Consider the following 21,032-nt stretch of genomic DNA (forward strand, 5'->3'; position numbering starts at 1 on the left):
TGAGATTAAGGATTCATTTCCACCCACTAGGTTGGGTGGAGTCTTAAAACTCATAATTGTCAATGGGCTGGATTTTGTGGTTAGCAGTGAAGTCGTTTGTTTAATACACTTGCACTTACCTTAGACTTTCTATGGGCTTTTGCACTGGAAGTTCCTGTCAACCAACCAGCCAAAAAGTACAGTGCCCTCTACATGGCATCTGTGTCCTGTGTGAACATGGTAAGAAACTGTGGGCTAGAAATTCGTGTTCACCATGAAAATTGCCGGCGTCACCGGCAACTGGAATTAACGGCCGCTGAAAATGGCCGCAACACTAAGGAGAATAAATTCGTCTGGGGGGGTGGTTGGGAGATTGGTGGCGCAGTGTTAACCTTCCGTGCAACGCTCTCCAGGTGATGTTAGTGGAGACCTCCGAGGCGAAGTTCCCGTCCAGAAGCGACGTTCGACCTTCGCACAGCCTCTGGGAGCGAGGCTGTGGAGCTCGTGAGGAATTGTGGGCAATTCAAAGGGTTATGAATTAAAGTGGCCATGCACTCAGAACTAATACAAATTAAAATGCAGTGAAAAATTGCAGTTTTCGGCCCTTTACTGCCTTTCAAAAAAAAATTTAAGATTAAAAAGAAGTCCCAAATGTGATTATTCAGCTCTTAAAGCTGAATTCCCTTCCGAACCTCAAAAAATGGGAAAACAGCTTCAGCACTAACACAGATGGCTCAGCAAGCCCAGGAAGGGGCACCCGGGGTCTCGCACGCAGCACTCCATCTTTGTGGAGGGGGTCAATACTGCACGACAGGCCCTCTACCCACAGGGACCAGGAGGCCCTCCAGAAAGAACGATGTGGGACCACATCACCGAGGCCATCACTGCCAGCAGTGTCGCCCCCACCACCTGGCCCCAGTGTCCAAAGAAGCTTCATGACCTCAGACCACTGGTCAAGGTTAGTGAATGCATCTTCAAAAGCCGTCTCCTACCAACTGCATCACTAGCCTCGCACACTGCTCAATGCATGACTACCCCCGCCCAATCACTCACCTACCAACAATCTGCACCAATCACGAGGCACACCTCCCATTCCTAGCCTCGCCTCACCCCCTTGGAGGAGACGGTGCAGGCCATTCTTGGCAGAGGCATGGCTGAGCCCTTGGCCAGTGGCAGGGCTGAAAGGATACAAGATGCTGGTATCCTCATACATTATCCTCCTTCTGGCATGCACCTCTTGCTTTCCCACTCTTCCGTCACCACAACTTCACCCTTGTGCCTTCCTCATTTCACACACCCAAGGAATGCAGCCTGTCCAGCCAGTGATTGACCAAGAAGAGGGAAAGGAGAGTGAAGAAGAAGAAGCAGAAACACCGTCACTCGATTTGACACTCCCAGCCAACGGCTCCTCAAGGTCAACCAGCAAGACCATTTACAGTGCCCCCCCACTGAAAGTCAGCAGCCTTCCACCAGCCATGAGGCAGCCACTGGGGCTGCACTGCATGACATCAATAGGATAGGCAAAGGCACATACAAAACATTCACTAAGAGAGTGCATAAGGGTGATGAGATGATTTCTTGATGTCATATTGGATGGAAAGATGTATAAAACTGGATTTGCAGGTTTGTTTTGTGGTGGCTTTTATTTCAGCATTGTGGCCAAGAGGATGCTGTGATGGTAAGTAACAGAAGGAAGGTAAGGTGTGGGACAAATATTCAAAGGGGAATTAGGGTTGTGGTCACTGGTAGTGCAGGCAGATGATTCCATCCCGGATATCCCGGCCAGAAAGGGGCTGTCTGGGTTGCATCCTTTCTTCTGCTTCCTCCTCTTCAGCTTCTTCCTCTTCTCTGTCTTCCTCTTCCCTCTGCGAGTGAATGCTGTAAATCTGAAATGACAGCATAAAATGCTAGAATTACTCAGCTGATTAGGCAGCATCTCGACCTGAGACCTGAACTCTGTTTCTCACTTCACGGATGTTGCCTGACGTGCTGAGTATTTGCAGCATTTTCTGTCTTCTCAGAGCCCTTCCTTTACCATACAAGGCCTTGCAAGCGTCCAGCAGCATTCCCTACACACCTAAAAACTTTTATCATCTATTACAGCAAGCCACTATTTCCATAAAATCAAAAAATTGCAATCCTAAAGCTTAGATCCAGATTTACCTGAAAGATGTGTGTGTCCCTTTAAGAGGTGCTGACATTGCCACTGTCAGCCTGCAAACCTGGAGTGCTTCTACTTCAGCGCTGGGGTCAAAATTCGGAGTGGTGATGTTAAGATGGCATTGCACGCCGATTGACATCATTACGCCTCCATTTTTTTCCCCAGGGCCCTGCTAGTTACCGGCAGCGCAAAGGGAGGGAGAAAAATGGCGGCCGCCACCGAACCCGCCACCAGCTGGCGAAAGAGCAGCGGCCGCCATTTTTTCACCATTTCATGGCGCTACGGAGTGGTGGTAAGTACATGAATTTCTAACCCTGTGTCTCCTTAACCAATGAGATTCAAGAATTGTTGATACGCAGCGCAGCATTTGAACCAGGAAATGTCAGTTAGACTATTGATTCAATGTCAAATCACCTACAGAAAGCAAAATCAAGAGACAGAAAGGAAGATTGGATTAAGAGAGAGAGATAAGAGAGACAGAAAGAAAAAGTTTTAAAAAATGATTTACTTTTTAAAAATATCTTCAGCAATAATTTAAATCTGAAGGAATGAGACGCCGCACTTGTAAAAGTTAATTTTCAGTGTTTCGAAGGTTGTTTGGCAGTCATTAAGACTTATCTTGCCATTAAAAGGGTAGTTACATTGGAAAGGACAAGCCCTAACTTGTTCTGGTGAGTTTCTTCTGTATCTATGAGGTAAGTACAGCAACTCCACACCGTTCAATGTTTTTTTTATTCGTTCATGGGATGTGGGCGTCGCTGGCAAGGCCAGCATTTATTGCCCATCCCTAATTGCCCTTTGAGAAGGTGGTGGTGAGCCGTCTTCTTGAACCGCTGCAGTCCATGTATTTGAAAGGTGAGTCAGACGGCGAGATACCGTTATTGCGCAGCTTTTGGCAGAGCAGGGCATCTCTGACAGAAACTTCCTGATTTCTGCGTTTAACTGCACATGTGCGGTCACCGGAAGTTGCTGTCCGATTTCCACGTACATAACGGTGAGTGCTGTTAGCCTCACTGTTACTTCTGCCGCAAAATCCAACCTGCTTTGTTTCTGCTTCAGGAAATGTATTAGGTTTTAAATACATAGGAGAAAATTCAATCGCTCTTTTTATAAAACACACCTATGGGGAACACAGCTGGATCTGTGTCAATATTTTTAATGACTTCACCCTGTCTTTTTTTTTGCCTTTCCTCTTTAGAACAGTGAAGGTGGATGTCTATGACTGGGACCGGGATGGCAGGTAAGATTAAAGCCTTTTCAACTGGTCAGACCTGCGGAGAGTAGTCACAGAGTTGCACAGTTACCCATCAGACCGCCTGACGTAAGAAAACTACTAGGCACTTGGTCTAAGCGTTAAACAAAGCTTTAATCAACAGTTTTACAACATGGAGGTCTAGTTGTGTCCTTCACTAGTTCCTGTTAAGAATGTCCTGCGCAAGCTGGGCCCGTGCCCGAGTATTTATACTCTCCCTGGACAGCGGCACCCACAGGCCGCTCGGTTGATTCATGTCATAGAAACATAGAAACATAGAAGATAGGAGCAGGAGCAGGCCATTCGGCCCCTCGAGCTTGCTCCGCCATTCAATGCGATCATGGCTGATCATCCAGATTCAGTACCCAGACCCTGCTTTCTCCCCATACCCCTTGATCCCTTTAGCCTTAAGAAATATATCCAACTCCTTCTTGAATATATTTAATGAACTGGCCTCCACCGCCTTCTGTGGTAGAGAGTTCCACAGGTTCACTACTCTCTGGGTGAAGAAATTCCTCCTCATTTCTGTCCTAAATGGCCTACCCTTTATCCTTAGACTGTGTCCCCTGGTTCTGGACTCCCCGACCATCGGGAACATCCTTCCTGCATCTAGTCTGTCCAGTCCTGTCAGAATTTTATAAGTTTCAATGAGATCAACTCTCATTCTTCTAAACTCCAGTGAGTACAAGCCCAATCGACCCAATCTCTCCTCATACGTCATTCCTGCCATCCCAGGTATCAGCCTGGTGAATCTTCGCTGAACTCCTTCCATGGCAAGAACATCCTTCCTCAGATAAGGCGACCAAAACTGCACACAATACTCAAGGTGTGGTCTCACCAAGGCCCTGTACAACTGCAGCAAGACATCCTTGTTCCTGTACTCAAACCCTCTCGCTACGAAGGCCAACATACCATTTGCCTTCTTAACCGCCTGCTGCACCTGCATGCTTATGTCACCGCCTATTTATACTTGTTCTTTAAAATGATTTTCCTGATCTTTTACTGAATTCCCTGTCACATCCCTGCCCATATGTTGCACCATTCCCCGCCCCCCCTGCCCACCCACATGCCCAATTTCCTTGTCTTCAGAGGGCAGGCAGGTGACCTACATGACCAGGGTTGTCAAGGCTGAACTGGAACCAGCCACGAGGAACTGTACAAGGAGTGACTCTCCCTTTGATTTACATTCTGCCTCTGGTAGCCAGGCAGCATGCTCCCGCTAACCCCTTCAATGGCTCAGGAAATCATCGTGTTGGCAGCAAAGGGTCCCAACGCAAGTCCCACCACTCCATGAGGATAAAATTACCATAAGAAAGAAAGGAAGAAGATTGTTCCGTTAATCCACGCTATTATACCTAACCCAAGCCAGAGTACTCAAAATAGGAAAAGCTGTCCTTGGGATGAGAATACTGGCTGCAGGTTCTTTAATCTTTCATTTTAGGTTTAGACAAAGTTGGAGTGTTTGCAGCTGAAGTAAGTGCCTAATGGACTGATTGTTGGTAGCTGATGGTTGTCATAGTGCCAGCTGACTGTGAAAGGTGATGGGCGAGAGCATTGATTTACGGTTTTTGTGGGGAAAATGGAGGAAATCGCAGCGTTTGATTCTCAAAACACTGATAAAAATTCTCAGAATGCCAAGGAATAAAATTAATTTGTCTAGTAAGGTAAGAATATCCTCTTCTGCACCATGGGATTGGTGGTAGGACAGGGCAAGCAGCAGCGGGAAATTAGGCAGGGATCTATTACGCCAGATTCCCACCCATTTTTGCGAGTGTTGTATTACCAGTCAGGAATAGCGAGGGATGTAGGAGTGCCCCTCCAGATATACAGGCATGCTCTAATAAGGCAACAGAGTGATGCCATAAACAGATGCCATCATACATCACATCTTCTGCCATTGCAACATTACAACACTGAACAGAATGGGTGTTCAGCATTGCTACATGATTCAACATTTAACTGGCCACATTGGGGGCGATTTCCCCGGCCCTGGGGAGGCGGGTATGGAGGCGGGACTGCCGGGAAAATGGCAGAATTGGGGGGCGGGTGCCCAACCCCATCCAACCCGCCTCCGTGCCATCTTGCCAGGTAGCCGTCCCGCGCTGGGTCCCGTCTCCTTGGAGGCGGGAAGGGATTAAAGCCACTTAACTGCCTGTTAACAGGTAGTTAACAGGCAGAAAATAGGATTATCCCCCTTTTTGCGGGCTTCCTGAAGGCTCCGAAACCCGCCAGGTCAGCGAGGTGAGTAGTGGGTCTGCGGGGGTCGGAGGGGTGGAGGTGAGTGATAGGTGCAAGTGTGGAGAGGTGAGTATCTCAGGTAAGTAGGAAGTGTTAGAAAAAGTGTACTTACCTTTGTTTCTTCCTGCAGGCTTCAGCCAGTGGGTATGCGGAGAGTCTCGCACCTCCGCGGTAGAGATGACAGATGGCCGCTGCATTCTCCAATGCAACAACCATCTAATTTCTGCAAAAGAAAGAGGTTTGATGAGGTCTTGAATTCAAGAATTCATCAAACTACAGAGAATGTCAGTGTTTGACAGCTTCACAGAGCTGTCAGACGGTGACAATTCATCTGTCAAAAATTTTTGACAGATGAAACGTCATACACTGACATTCTCTGTAACCGGCTTCCCCTTAATTGGCCTGCTGAGCCCGGACCTGGACCTGGGAGAGAGCAGCATCGGCAGAGCTTAAAAGCGGCAGCAGCAGCGAGGCCCGACCACAGAGCCTGGACCTGGGAGAGAGCAGCATCGGCAGAGCTTAAAAACGGCGGCAGCAGCGAGGCCCGACCAATTCAGCAGCAGGGGAGAGAGGTAAAAAGTAATCAAAGTGTGACGTCAGCAGGAAGCAGGTAAGTGATTGGTTGGTGAGTATTTCTCTCTTTTTTAAACTTTAACTCTAGTTTATAGTTTCTAAGGTCTCTCTGGTGTAGCGGGGACTGTTGGTTAAACTAGATAACTGTAGTGTAATTAGTGGGATTGATTGATTTAATTTAAACTCAATTAATTAAAGGGTAAATCATGGCAGGACAGCCCGGCCCCATGATCTGCTCCTCCTGCGATATGTGGGAACTCAGGGACACTTCCTGTGTCCCTGACAACTATGTGTGCAGGAAGTTCACCCAGCTGCAGCTACTGACAGACCGCATTGCGGCGCTGGAGCTGCGATTGGATGCATATTGGAGCGTTCACGATGCTCAGGACATCGTGAATAGCACGTTTAGGGAGTTGGACACATAGAAACATAGAAACATAGAAGATAGGAGCAGGAGTAGGCCATTCGGCCCTTTGAGCCTGCTCCGCCATTCAACGAGATCATGGCTGATCATCCAAACCCTAGCACCCGGTCCCTACACCGACAGCCATCCCACCCAAGCCCTATCCCCGTAACCCCATAACCCCACGTATTTAATCCCCCCCTAACACTAAGGGCCAATTTTTATCATGGCCAATCAACCTAACCCGCACATCTTTGGACTGTGGGAGGAAACCGGAGCACCCGGAGGAAACCCACGCAAACACGGGGAGAATGTGCAAACTCCACACAGACAGTCACCCGAGGCCGGATTTGAACCCGGGTCCCTGGCGCTGTGAGGCAACAGTGCTAACCACTATGCCACCGTGCTGCCACAGGTAGAGGTTGGACAGGAAGAAAGGGAACGGGTGACCAACAGGCAGAGTACTAGGTGCAGGCAGGTAGTGCAGGGGTCCCCTGTGGCCATCCCCCTCTCCAACAGATACACCACTTTGAGTACTGTCGGGGGGGATGGCTTATCAGAGGAAGGCAGCAGCAGCCAACTTCCTGGCACCAGGGCTGGCTCTGCTGCACAGAATGGGAGGAAAAAGAGTGGTAGAGCTATAGTAATAGGGGATTCAATTGTAAGGGGAATAGATAGGCGTTTCTGCGGCCGCAAACGAGACTCCAGGATGGTGTGTTGCCTCCCTGGTGCAAGGGTCAAGGATGTCTCCGAGCGGCTGCAGAACATCTTGGAACGGGAGGGTGAACAGCCAGTTGTTGTGGTGCATATAGGCACCAACGATGTAGGTAAAAAGCGGGATGAGGTCCTAAAAGCGGAATATAGGGAGTTAGGAGGTAAATTAAAAAACAGGACCTCAAAGGTAGTAATCTCAGGATTGCTACCAGTGCCACGTGCTAGTCAGAGTAGAAATAGAAGGATACTTCAGATGAATACGTGGCTAGAGGAATGGTGCCAGGGTGAGGGATTCAAGTTCCTGGGACATTGGAACCGGTTCTGGGGGAGGTGGGACCAGTTCAAACCAAACGGTTTGCACCTGGGCAGGGCTGGAACCGATGTCCTAGGGGGTTTGTTTGCTAGTGCTGTGGGGGAGGGTTTAAACTAAAATGGAAGGGGGTTGGGAACCTGAGCAGGGAGACAGAGGAAAGGGAAACAAGGATAAAAGCAAAAGATAGGAAGGAGAAAAACAAAAGTGGCAGTCAGAGAAATCAACGGTTTAAATCAAACATGGCCACAGTAAATAATAATTCTAATAGGTCTAAGAGCGTTAAAAAAACAAGCCTGAAGGCTTTGTGTCTTAGTGCGAGGAGCATTTGTAATAAGGTGGATGAATTGGCTGCGCAAATAGAGGTAAACGAATATGATTTGGTTGGGATTACGGAAACGTGGCTCAAGGATGGCCAAGACTGGAAACTCAACATCCAGGGGTATTCGATATTCAGGAAAGATAGGCAAAAAGGAAAGGGAGGTGGGGTAGCATTACTGGTTAAAGAAGGGATTAACACAATTGATGATGTGGAATCTGTATGGGTAGAATTGAGAAATACTAAGGGAAAAAAAACATTACTGGGAGTGGTATATAGACCTCCAAACAGTAAGGCGGAGTTTGGAGATGGCATTAAAAGGGAAATTAAAGAAGCGTGCAATAAGGGCACAGCAGTCATCATGGGTGACTTTAATCTACATATAGATTAGGCTAACCAAATTGGTAACAATACTGTGGAGGAGGAATTCCTGGAGTGTTTACGGAATGGTTTCCTGGACCAATATGTCGAGGAACCAACCAGAGATCAGGCCATCTTAGACTGGGTATTATGTAACGAGAAAGGATTAATTAGCAATCTTGTTGTATGAGGCCCCTTGGGTCTGAGCGATCATAATATGATCGAATTCTTCATTAAGATGGAGAATGAAGTAGTTGACTCAGAAACAAGGGTCCTCAATTTAAATAAAGGAAACTACGGTGGTCTGAGGAGCGAGTTGGGTAGGATTGATTGGGGAATGGCACTCAAAGGGGTGACAGTGGATAGGCAATGGCAAACATTCAAAGACCGAATGGATGAACTACAGAAGTTGTTCATCCCAGTTTGGCATAAAAATAAAACAAAAAAGGTGACTCAACCGTGAGTAACAAGGGAAATTAGGGATAGCATAAGATCCAAGGAGAGGACTTACAAATTGGCCAGAAAAAGCAATAATCCTGAGGTTTGGGAGCAGTTCAGGATTCAACAAAGGAGGACAAAGGGATTAATTAAGAAAGGGAAAATAGAATATGAGAGTAAGCTTGACGTATGAGGAGAGATTGTGTCGATTGGGCTTATACTCACTGGAGTTTAGAAGATTGAGAGGGGATCTCATCGAAACCTATAAAATTCTGTCAGGTCTGGACAGACTAGATGCAGGAAGGATGTTTCTGATGGCCGGGGAGTCCAGAACCAGGGGTCATAGTCTAAGGATAAGGGGTAAGCCATTTAGGACTGAAATGAGGAGGAATTTCTTCACCCAGAGAGTGGTGAAGCTGTGGAATTCTCTGCCACAGAGGGCGGTGGAGGCTAGTTCATTAAATATATTCAAGAAAGAGTTGGATATATTTCTTGAGGCTAAAGGGATCAAGGGATATGGGGAGAAGGCAGGGACAGGGTACTGAATTTGGATGATCAGCCATGATCTCATTGAATGGCGGAGCAGGCTCGAGGGGCCGAATGGCCGACTCCTGCTCCTATCTTCTATGTTTCTATGGAACATAAAAACTGACTGTAAAAACTTTTATAGATATGTGAAGAGAAAAAGATTGGTGAAGTCAAGCGTAGGTCCCTTGCAGTCAGAATCGGGGGAATTTATATTGGGGAACAAAGAAATGGCAGACCAACTAAATACATATTTTGGTTCTGTCTTCACAAAGGAGGACACAAATAACCTCCGAGAAATATCGGGGAACATAGGGTCTGATGAAAGGGTGGAACTGAAAGAAATCAGTATTTGTAGGGAAATGGTGTTAGGAAAATTGATGGGACTGAAGGCCGATAAATCCCCAGGGCCTGATAATCTACATCCCAGGGTACTTAAGGAAGTGGCCCTAGAAATAGTAGATGCATTGCTGGTCATCTTCCAGAACTCGATAGACTCTGGAACAGTACCCATGGATTGGAGGGTAGCTAATGCTACCCCACTATTCAAAAAAGGTGGCAAAGAAAATGCGGGGAATTATAGACCGGTAAGCCTGACATCGGTAGTGGGGAAAATGCTTGAGTCCATTATAAAAGATGTAATAGCAGAGCACTTGGAAAGCAGTGACAGGAGCGGACAAAGTCAACATGGATTTACAAAAGGTAAATCATGCTTGACTAATGTACTGGAATTTTTTGAGGATGGAGCTGGTAAAATAGATAAGAGAGAACCAGTGGATGTGGTGTATTTGGACTTTCAGAAGGCTTTCGATAAGGTCCCTGTTAGATCCGTGTATCTTGATGTTGTGTGTCCTTCAATAATTAGACAAGAGACTGCAGGGAACAATCAACAGGTGTTTACTGGATGAGGGTTACTCTAAAACTAACTGTACAGATCCCTACTCAGGGTTTATATACAGGTGTGGTCACTGCCGGTACTACAGTATACAGGAGCTGTAAAAAGTAGTTCTCCCCTTAAAGGTACATACACTACAATTCCTCCCCTTTTAGATTAACAGTACCATAACATTCATTTAACAATTAAATATCAACTAATTACAATTAACACTTTTAACATGCAACATTAACTGAAAATAGTCTATAAATTCAGTCTTTGGGGAGGCTTCCTGATCCTTTCTGGATAGCGCCTTTCCTGAGTGTCTTGCTCTTGGTGCGGAGGCGATTCTGGCCCCTGTCGTCGGTTGGTTCATCAGCTTCCGATGTTATTGTTTCTGGGGTAGATGCTACCTGTATGTCGGGTTCATCACCAGGTATGCGAGACATGGGGTTGACTCGTTCCTGTGACTCTAGGATCTGGTCAACATGGCGTCTCACAATGTTCTCCCCAACATCCACTGTGTACATTAGTGACCCCTGCCGTGTGCATATCGTTCCTGGTTGCCATTTCTCTGTTCGGTAGTCGCGGGCCAAGACTGGTTGCCCTACATTGAAGCTCCTTGTCGGCTTCTCATTGATGTGCTGGAATTGCTCAATCTCAACATCTCTTTGTACATTTGGTCTGAGCAAATCCAGACGAGATCTCAACCTTCGGTTAAAGAACATCATGGCCGGGGTCTGGTTGGTGACTGCATGTGTCGCATTTCTGCAGGCTAACAGGAAATTGTCCAACTTATGCTGCAGTGGAATGTCGTCATCGCACATGGCCCTTACTGCTTTTTTAAAGGTTTGTACGAACCTCTCAGCCAATCCATTTGTGGCTGGATGATACGGGGCGGATGTGTAATGCCTTACCCCATTCCTTTTCATAAATCTTCGAAACACTTCGGACACAAACTGTGGTCCGTTATCAGAGCAAATCTGCTCTGGCAAGCCGTTCCTGGCAAATATCGTCCGTAGGACTGCAATAGTTTTCTCCGTGGTGGTGGAGGACATTTTGATCACCTCAGGCCATTTCGAGTGCGCATCCACGGCTATTAAAAGCATTGAGTCCATGAATGGACCAGCAAAATCAATATGCACCCGTTGCCATGGAGATGTGGGCCACTCCCATGGGTGTAGTGGTGGTGCATTTTGGACCTTCTGGCATGCTGAGCAGCTCTTTGTCAGGTCCTCGATTTGCTGGTCGATCCCTGGCCACCACACATAAGCCCTAGCAAGGCTTTTCATTTTCACCCCTCCCAGATGGCCTTCGTGAAGCTCATTGAGCACTCTCTCCCTTAACTTGGGTGGAATTACCACTCGGGATCCACACATCAAGGTCCCCTGGCATACTGACAGCTGTTCTCTTCTGGATGAGAATGCTGGCAACAGTGAGTCGCCATGTGTTGGCCATCCCTTCACCGTCAAGTCATATACCCGAGACAGTGTCGGGTCATTTCGGGTCTCCTCTATATCAACGTTAGTTACTGGCAAGCGTTCAATTATAGTCGAATAAAATATTTCGACAGGGTCCACTGCTGGTACTTCCTCCGCAGTAGGCAGTGGCAGGTGTGATAGCTCATCAGCATTTCCATGCTGTTTCGTGCCCTTATACTCGATTTCATATTGGTTCGCCCCTAGAAAAAGGGACCATCTTTGTAGCCGTTGCGCAGTCATCACTGGAACGCCCTTCTTTGGATTAAAGATGGAGACAAGTGGTTGGTGGTCAGTCAGCAAGGTGAACTTCTGCCCGTGCAGATAGTGGTTGAACTTTTTCACTCCCCACACTAGGCTGAGGGCCTCCCTGTCAATCTGGGCGTAGTTACGCTCGGCTGAGGTTAGTGACCGAGACGCAAAGGCTACTGGCCTCTCCGAGCCGTCCGGGAATTTGTGCGACAGCACCGCTCCAATGCCATAGGGTGATGCATCACACGCCAACCGAATTGGTAGTGCTGGGTTGAAATGAGCCAACACCTCTTTTGATGTGATCAATTATTTGCACTTCTGGAAAGCTCGTTTACATTCATCATTCCACTTCCATAGTACCCCCGTTTGCAGTAGGGTGTTCAGTGGGTGTAGTACTGTAGACAAATTCGGCAAGAACTTATGATAGTAGTTCACCAGCCCGAGGAACGACCTCAGTTGTGACACATTTTCCTGTGCTGGAGCCTTGACTACTGCCTCAATCTTTTCAGGGGACTTATGTAACCCCTCTTCATCAATAACGTGGCCACAATACGAGATCTGCTTCTGGAAAAACTCGCATTTGTGGCTCCAGGTTGGCGAGGTGATCACTGTCATTTTCGCCCGTGACCAGGATGTCGTCCAAATAACACTGGGTCCCTGGAATCCCTTGCAGGACTTGATCCATTGCCCTTTGCCAAATAGCCGGAGCTGATGCTACCCCGAACTCCAGCCGGTTGTATTGGTAGAGACCTTTCTGAGTGTTGATCGTGAGGTACTGTTTCGAGGCTTCTTTTACCTCCATTTGCAGGTACGCCTGGGCCAGATCAATCTTAGTGCAGCGTTGCCCTCCAGATAGCGAGGCAAAAATATCTTCAATCCGCAGAAGCGGATATTGTACAGTGTGAAGGACTGGGTTCACTGTCACCTTAAAGTCCCCACAGATGCGAACCTTCTTTGGTTCCACAGGCGTATTACTCAACGACGTCTTCATTACAGGAACGATGGGTGTAGCCCACTTGCTCCAGTCCACTTTGGACAGTACTCCTGAACGTTCCAAACCTTCCAGCTCTGCTTCGATGGCTGGGCGGATCGCATAAGGTACCGGTCTGGCCTTAAAAAACTTTGGGCTTGCATTTTCCTCTATTTTGATCATCGCTGTTATGCCTTTTAGTGTTCCAAGTCCCTCCTGGAACACTTCTTGTGCGTCAGTTAGCATTTTTGACAGTCGTCCGGGTGTGACGTCGTCATCCTTTTTGGCATCTACAGTCAGTGCTTCTATGGAATGCCAATCTAGCTGTATCTTCCGGATCCATTCCCGTCCTAGTAGTGGTGGTCCTCCATCTGGCAATACATATAGGTCCATTTTTGGTGTTTCCTTGCCGTTATATATAACGTTCACCCTTATTTTTCCTTTGGGGTAGACTTTTTGCCCCGTGTACGTCTTCAAGACAATCTCTGTATCTCTCAAGGGTATATGTGAGAATAGCCGCTTGTAGTCCCTTCGGTTTATGACTGTTAGGGCTGATCCTGTGTCCAATTCCATTTTCACTTGGACTTCGGCTATCTTGAGCGTGACCCAGATAGTTTGGTGATCCTCTGTTTTGATCACATTATGTAGTTTCAGACAACCCAGCTCCTTGCTTCCAGCGTCTGTATCACTTTTCTGTTCGTCTGCACTACTCTCCGTCACCTTATGTACCTTCTTGTAACTTCTCCTGTGGGAATTTCTTGCTGCTGGTTTTCTTTTCCGACCTGTGGACTCTTGCTATGTGTCCTACTTTTCCACACTGTCTGCACACTTTGTCCTTGAACCAGCAATCCTTATGGTCGTGTGTTGTTCTGCCGCAGTGATACCACTTCACTGTTCCGTATGACATTTCATTTGTGCCATATTCTTGCAGTCTCCGTTGTATCTCTGCCGCGCCCCGTGCTGCTGTTTCGTGTGATACTGCCATGCTGAAAGCCTTGTCCAGCCTAAGATCCTTTTCTGATAGAAGCCGTTTCTGGGTTCCTTCACTTTGAAGCCCACACACAAACTTGTCCCTTAAAGTATCTGCTAGTCCCGTTCCAAACTGGCAGTGTTTCAATAGCTTGCGCAGTTCCGTTAAAAACTCAGCATTACTTTCATCTTTATGCTGGTTCCTTTTGTGAGACTTAAATCTTTCTGCTATCAGCAGCGGTGTGGGGTCTAAGTGGTCCTGTAGGATTGACACTATGTTTTCAAAATCCTTTTCCACTGGCGTCTCTGGGGTTACTAGGTTTCGCAGTAAGCCATTCGTTTTTGCACCCATTGAATTCAACAATACCAGCGCTTTCCTGTCATCTGGCACTTCATTCGCCTTGCAGTATACTTCTATGCGTTCGACATATGTCGTCCAATCTTCGACTTCATTGTCGAACGCTGTGACACTGCCACTCTTCGGCATCCCTGGGTGTGGTTAGACTGGCTCAAAATGGCGTCTCCCGCGCTCTCCCTTCTTGTCCGCTGCGGCTCAAAATGGCGTCTCCCGCGCTCACCCTTCTTCTCCACTGCGGCTCAAAATGGCGTCTCCCGCGCTTTCCTTTCTTCCCCGCTGACGCTGCTCGGCCCTTGAACACCGGCTGCGCTCTGCGCGTTTTCCTTCGCGCCTCTCTCTCTCGTTGACGCTGCTCGGCCCTTGAACACCGGCTGCACTCTGCTCTCTCTCGTTGACGCCGCTCGGTCCTGAACACCGGCTGCGCCCTGTGCGCTCTACCCTGTCTCTTCTCCCGTCGACGCCGCTCGGTCCTGAACACCGGCTGCGCCCTGTGCGCTCTACCCTCTCTCTTCTCCCGTCGATGCTGCTCGGCCTTTTTCTATGCCGTTGGTCGGCTCTAGCCGCCGCTGTCCGGGAAGGGTCTGCACCGTACCTGTTGCCAGCCCGTTTCGCTGGACCAGCGTGACTGGAGATCCAAGCCCAGCTCTCAACAGCCTCCCCTGCGATGCTCAAGTCTCCGCTGGATGGTCAACGCCCGTGCTTCTGGACTTGGCCTTCTTCTTTCCCTGTTCTCCAGGAGCGAATCCCTGGGAGGTGATGCAGAGCTCCAGGTAGGTTTGAATCTTCTCGTCGCCAATGTTAGATCCGTGTAGCTTGATGTTGTGTGTCCTTCAATAATTAGACAAGAGACTGCAGGGAACAATCAACAGGTGTTTACTGGATGAGGGTTGCTCTAAAACTAACAGTACAGATCCCTACTCAGGGTTTATATACAGGTGTGGTCACTGCCGGTACTACAGTATACAGGAGCTGTAAAAACTAGTTCTCCCCTTAAAGGTACATACACTACAGTCCCGCATAAGAGATTAGCATGCAAAATTAAGGCACATGGGATTGGGTGCAAGGTATTGACTTGGATAGAGAACTGGTTGGCGGACAGAATGCAAAGAGTTGGAATAAACGGGTCGTTTTCCGAGTGGCAGGCAGTGACTAGTGGGGTACCGCAAGGATCGGTCCTAGGACCCCAGCTGTTCACAATATATATTAATGATCTGGACGAGGGAATTGGATGTAATATCTCCAAATTTGCAGACGACACAAAGCTGGGTGGGAGGGTATGCTGCGAGGAGGATGTCATGAAACTCCAGTACGATTTGGACAGGTTAGGTGATTGGGCAGAAACATGGCAAATGCACTATAATGTGGATAAATGTGAGGTTATCCACTTTGGTGGCAAAAACAGGAAGGCACATCATTATTTGAATGGCAATAGATTGGGAGAAGGGGAAGTGCAAAGAGGCCTGGGTGTTCTTGTGCACCAGTCGCTGAAGGTAAGCATACAGGTGCAGCAGGCGGTTAAGAAGGCAAATGGTATGTTGGCCTTCGTAGCAAGAGGGTTCGAGTACAGGAACAAGGATGTCTTGCTACAGTTGTACAGGGCCTTGGTGAGACCGCACCTTGAGTATTGTGTGCAGTTTTGGTCGCCTTATCTGAGGAAGGACGTTCTTGCCATGGAAGGAGTGCAGCGAAGATTCACCAGGTTGATACCTGGGATGGCAGGAATGACGTATGAGGAGAGATTGTGTCGATTGGGCTTATACTCACTGGAGTTTAGAAGATTGAGAGGGGATCTCATCGAAACCTATAAAATTCTGTCAGGCCTGGACAGACTAGATGCTGGAAGGATGTTCCCGATGGTCGGGGAGTCCAGAACCAGGGGTCATAGTCTAAGGATAAGGGGTAGGACATTTAGGACTGAAATGAGGAGGAATTTCTTCACCCAGAGAGTGGTGAACCTGTGGAATTCTCTGCCACAGAGGGCAGTGGCGGCCAGTTCATTAAATATATTCAAGAAAGAGTTGGATATATTTCTTAAGGCTAAAGGGATCAAGGGATATGGGGAGAAGGCAGGGACAGGGTACTGAATTTGAATGATCAGCCATGATCTCATTGAATGGCGGAGCAGGCTCGAGGGGCTGAATGGCCTACTCCTGCTCCTATCTTCTATGTTTCTATGTTTAACAAGGTCAATCAAGGGAAAATAGCGTGGGTTGGCCAGAAGTTGATGGAGGCGGAACTAAAACCCGACAAGTGGGAGTCCCGCCTCCAAAAGCTCCCCATTGAGAAAATCACCCCCCATTGACTGAAATTGATCAAGTGGAGATCAATCAGCCATTTCCAGTGTTACCAGAAGCACCAGAATGTTTTCATTCTTTGTGGTTACATGCTCCTTTAAGCTGCTGCTAACATTCTACTCCTGCAGCAGAAGCATTTTCCCAGTCCCCGCACCCAGAGGTGCACAGCTGCACCCAGGTTCTCCCATGATTCCCTCTATATGCTTATGGAGGGAGTCACAGCACGCAGGGAGGTTCTCTTCCCTTACCGTGGGTGAAAGAGACTTCCCCAGGAGACCAACGCAGCCTGGTTGCACATTGCAGAGGAGGGCACAAGCAGGGTTGTCATCAGGAGGACCAGGCTGTAGTGGCGCAAACCTTTCAGTGATCTCAGTAGATTACGAAACGTTACTGCAAAGCCACACTCAACCTCATCCTGCTGTGCCACTCATCACATCCCCATCACTCTGCCTTCCCTACCCTACTTCTGCACATCCTTACTCACACCAACTTACCTTGCACCTCCACCCATCCCTCTCTATCTACATTATCACTTCCCCATCTCACTAACCACCCCTCACACTCACCCTCATTCTAGTCCAATCATACCAACTAACAACACATAAGGGTAGACACTTGTGTGTTCTAGCCAGTGTTCACGTAAAGTTTCTGTTAATGTGCTGACAATCATTGAAATCTTTATTTTCAACACTTTGCGTTCTTGGTCAGATTTGTGTGCACCTTTGGAAGTGGCTTAGTGAGTTGCAGTGAATGATGAGACATAACGGTACCCCCCAATGGTGATGAGTGTGAAAGGAATGGCTTGAGTATTGTAGGGATGCTTTATGGTGTTGGTGTGGGGTGGTGCCAACTTGGCGCATCATGTGGCAGCCAGGGTGTACAGCATCAAGTGAAGTAAATCTGGCCATGGTGAGGCCATCCCTGGCCTCCCAGGCAGCAGTGTTGTCGGGTGCTGATACTCTGTGTCCTGTGCTGCATCAGGTGATTGCGGAGAAGTTTGGTGTTGTTGTTGGTGCTGCTGGTGTGTCTGCTGCTGCTGGTGTGTCTGGTGCTGCTGGTGTTGGAGCTGATCGTGCTGGGATTCTGAGGACCAAGGTGAGAGAGTTTCAAGGGCACCCATGCTGATACAATAGATGGCAGGTGAAGTAGAGATGACAAAAGCGATCTGTCAATGGTGGGAGAGGTAATGAGGTCAGACTGGATGGAGACTTGTGTAATGACTTGCAGCATGGTGAATCTGTAATGGAAATGCAGTTTAGAGAAGCTAATGGTTAAGGGAACATTTCTCAATCAGCTGGGAGCTTTGACTTGACATTTGAAGCTGTCAATTCATCAGCTGATTCAATGGCCACTGACCTCCCGCCTCAGCTTCACAGACAAGGTCGAGGCACAGCGGGAAACCGGTGGACGACCTGTCAAATCCAAAAAGCTGGGAAAAAAACATCAATAAGTGGCTGTAAACAAGCCACTAATAATTTTAATTGCCTCCCCCGCCGCTGCCTGTCGGGTCTGCTCAGCGCTGACTGACCCAACATTGGGAAAGTCCAGTGTGCGCGTTTTGTCAGCGGGTTCCTGACCCGCTGTCAATCATTTTAAATTTAACAGCTGACCCGTCACCCATCCTGTCCGCTGAGCGCCGGCAAAATTCCGGCCATAGTAATTGGCAATAGAACCAGAGGGGAGATGAGGAGAAATCTTTTTAACGCAGTGAGATGATCTGGAACGCACTGCCTGAAAGGGTGGTGGAAGCAGATTCAAGAGTAACTTTCAAAAGGGAATTGGATAAAGTCTTGGAAAGGAGAAATTTGCAGGGCCGTGGGGAAAGGGCAGGGGTGTGGGACTAATTGGAGAGCTCTTTCAAAGAGCCGGCGCAGGCATCTTTCCGTGCTGTACAATTCTATGAATGGACTTGCACTCTTGGCACTGAACTTCGTGTGCAGGGCGTGCTTAACGGAAATTCGGAGCTGGAGGCTAGTGCTCCTCACACAACTGTCCGACCACTGAAATGATTGTTCTGCACCAGGACACAAATTTTGTAAAATCTACCCTTTAAAAACAAAGGGGAAGATGCCACCCGTAGGGAGAATTACAAAATGGTGACAGAATTTTAGAATGCTACTTTTTTTTATATTTTTCAATTCTACAAGTAAACTCCAGAAAGCGGATGCCACACTTTTCCCATTCCCCTGTAAGGAATATGTAAATGTATGTACTCAGAATTATGAAATTTGTGTGTCTGTGAGCAGACTTGGTTTTGATATTCATTGCATTAAAGTTGTGTTTGGAGGGTAATTCATCAGGGAGGATCTGTGCTGTGTTCCAATGATAGAAATTCAAAGGAATCATTGAGCCTCTGGCCTGGAAAGCTTCTGTTTCCTGTATCCCAAGTTCCCTGTTGTGTTAAACTATGTGCGATGTGTTTGAAAGCTATCCAAAAAAGGAAACAAATAACCACATGCAATAATTGGGTCATGCAATAACATATTCATTCACTCCTCTGATTTTGCGCTCTTCAAAGATTAATGTGCTTTAATTATTGGAAGCTTTGAAAAATCCTTTCAATTCCATTTTTAACTACTTGAAAGAGTGTCCTGTGGGTTTTGAAGGTTTATTTGTATGGGGTTGGTTTCCAGTCCACCAAATGAACAGCACACTCCAGAAACACAGCTTCAAAGCTACCATATTGGGTGTTTGCCCTGGAGCAGACACTGGGGCCTAAATTCAACATTGTGGCGCCCCTTTTATGGTCCTAACCAATTTAGCAGTGCAGAGGCCTGCATCCAATCTGCACGGGCATTCAGGCCACTGCTAAATTGGTCGGGGCCTCTTTTTGGGTGGCCCAGGCGGCTGCCTGTAAAAGAGCGTAGGCCTCATTTCAATATTGAAATGAGGCTCCTGTGCCCATTTCAGACCAAGGTGGCTAAATTTGTCTGCCCTAGTCGGAGCTTGCAAACTTCGACTGGTATTTTTGAGTCTTGAGCAGCCTAACCGGCGGTCCTTAAAGGCTGCTCAAAATGCGCCCCAAAACTTTCAGGGTTGTAGTTTCTTGTGGAGTCGGAAGGAGCAGGAGTGTTACTGGCTCCGCAAAACAGCTGCGGGCTGCTGTCGGCCCACCCGATCGATTGTCTCCCCCCTCCCCAAGGACTAGTCTGTGGGCCTCGGTGTGAAGGGAAATGGGTAGGGTTCCAACGGGAAAGCTGCACGAGTTGCCTTATTGGTGCCCGCAATTTGCCTGAATTTTACTCTGTGTCGTGAGCTGTGAGGGGGCACCCTGCATGACCCCCTCCCTCAACGATCAGCTCCTGTCTCATCTGTGTGCTCTCTATCTAACAGCTCTTATTCCATCTTATGCTGTGTCACTCCAAAATTACTTCCACCCCATCTTTTAATTTGTTATCCCTCAATTATGATTGGTGTTCTGCCTTGTACTCTATTGACTCTCTCTCTAACATCTGCTTGGCCATTTCATTGGGCATACAGAAACTAACAGCTCATGCTCAACTCAACATCCTCTCCAGTGACAGTTCATAGCTCATCTTTTACTGTTACGATAGCAAAATACTGCAGATGCTGGAAATCCAAAATAACAACAGAAAATGCTGGAACAACTCAGCAGGTCAGGCAACATCCGTGGAGAGAAATTAGAGTCGATGTTTCGGGTCAAAACCCTTTTTCAAAACTGGAAAGGAAGTGAAATAGATCGAAGGCAGGGCTGCGATAGAACAAAAGAAGTAAAGAGACATTAAGAGGTATTCAAAACCAGACGAGATGGTAATAGGACAAGTGGAGACAAAAGACGGCTCAGATTAGGTGTGAAGTGTACTGGCAGGATAAGAGACAGCTGCCATGTGGGAGAGAGAAAAAAAAGGAAAGGGGGGGGGAGGGAAAACCCAAAACAAAGGGGTGGGAAAAAAATATAAGTAAAAATGTAATAGGGACCGAGGTTATGATCTGAAATTGTTGAACTCGATATTGAGTCCAGAAGGCTGCAAAGTGCCTAATCGGAAGATGAGGTGCTGTTCCTCGAGTTTACGTTGAGCTTCCGTGGAACAATGCAAGAGGCCAAGGACGGTGAGGTCAGAGTGGGAATGGAGCGGTGAATTAAAATGACGACTTTTGTCTCCACTGTCCTATTACCATCTCATCTGGTTTTGAATACCTCTTAATGTCTCTTTACTTCTTTTGTTCTATCGCAGCCCTGCCTTCGATCTGTTTCATTTCCTTTCCAGTTTTGAAAAAGGGTTTTGACCCAAAACGTCGACTCTAATTTCTCTCCACGGATGTTGCCTGGCCTGCTGAGTTTTTCTAGCATTTTCTGTTGTTATTTCATCTTTTACTGTATTGTCCCACACAGTCCATCCCAACTCAAAGCATATAATCTGTAGCAGTTTCTGTCCCATCCCACACTCTCATCCCTAACTGACTCAGCCATCTCTTCCTTTCCACCAGAAGTTTTACAGTTACTTTATAGTTGACACGAAAAAGCATTAACTATTCACATAACTGTTTGATCATTTTTGATGCAGTTACATAAGTAATAATGAACCTTACAATACAGACTTTCT

General features: G+C 47.5%; 1 protein-coding gene across 1 annotated transcript in view; it reads left to right on the top strand.

Annotated features, from left to right (window-relative positions):
* Positions 1–21,032, top strand: part of LOC147111237 (copine-8-like) — an 818,429-nt gene that overhangs the window by 645,182 nt on the left and 152,215 nt on the right. The window contains exon 10 of the mRNA XM_086001948.1: positions 3,339–3,380. Coding sequence (XP_085858074.1) covers positions 3,339–3,380 — 42 coding nt within the window. The remainder of the gene's footprint in view (positions 1–3,338; positions 3,381–21,032) is intronic.

Source organism: Somniosus microcephalus, chromosome 11 (genome assembly GCF_052327205.1).
Source record: "Somniosus microcephalus isolate GS21.2 chromosome 11, FLI_Smic_1.0, whole genome shotgun sequence".
NCBI classification, from domain to species: Eukaryota; Metazoa; Chordata; class Chondrichthyes; order Squaliformes; family Somniosidae; genus Somniosus; species Somniosus microcephalus.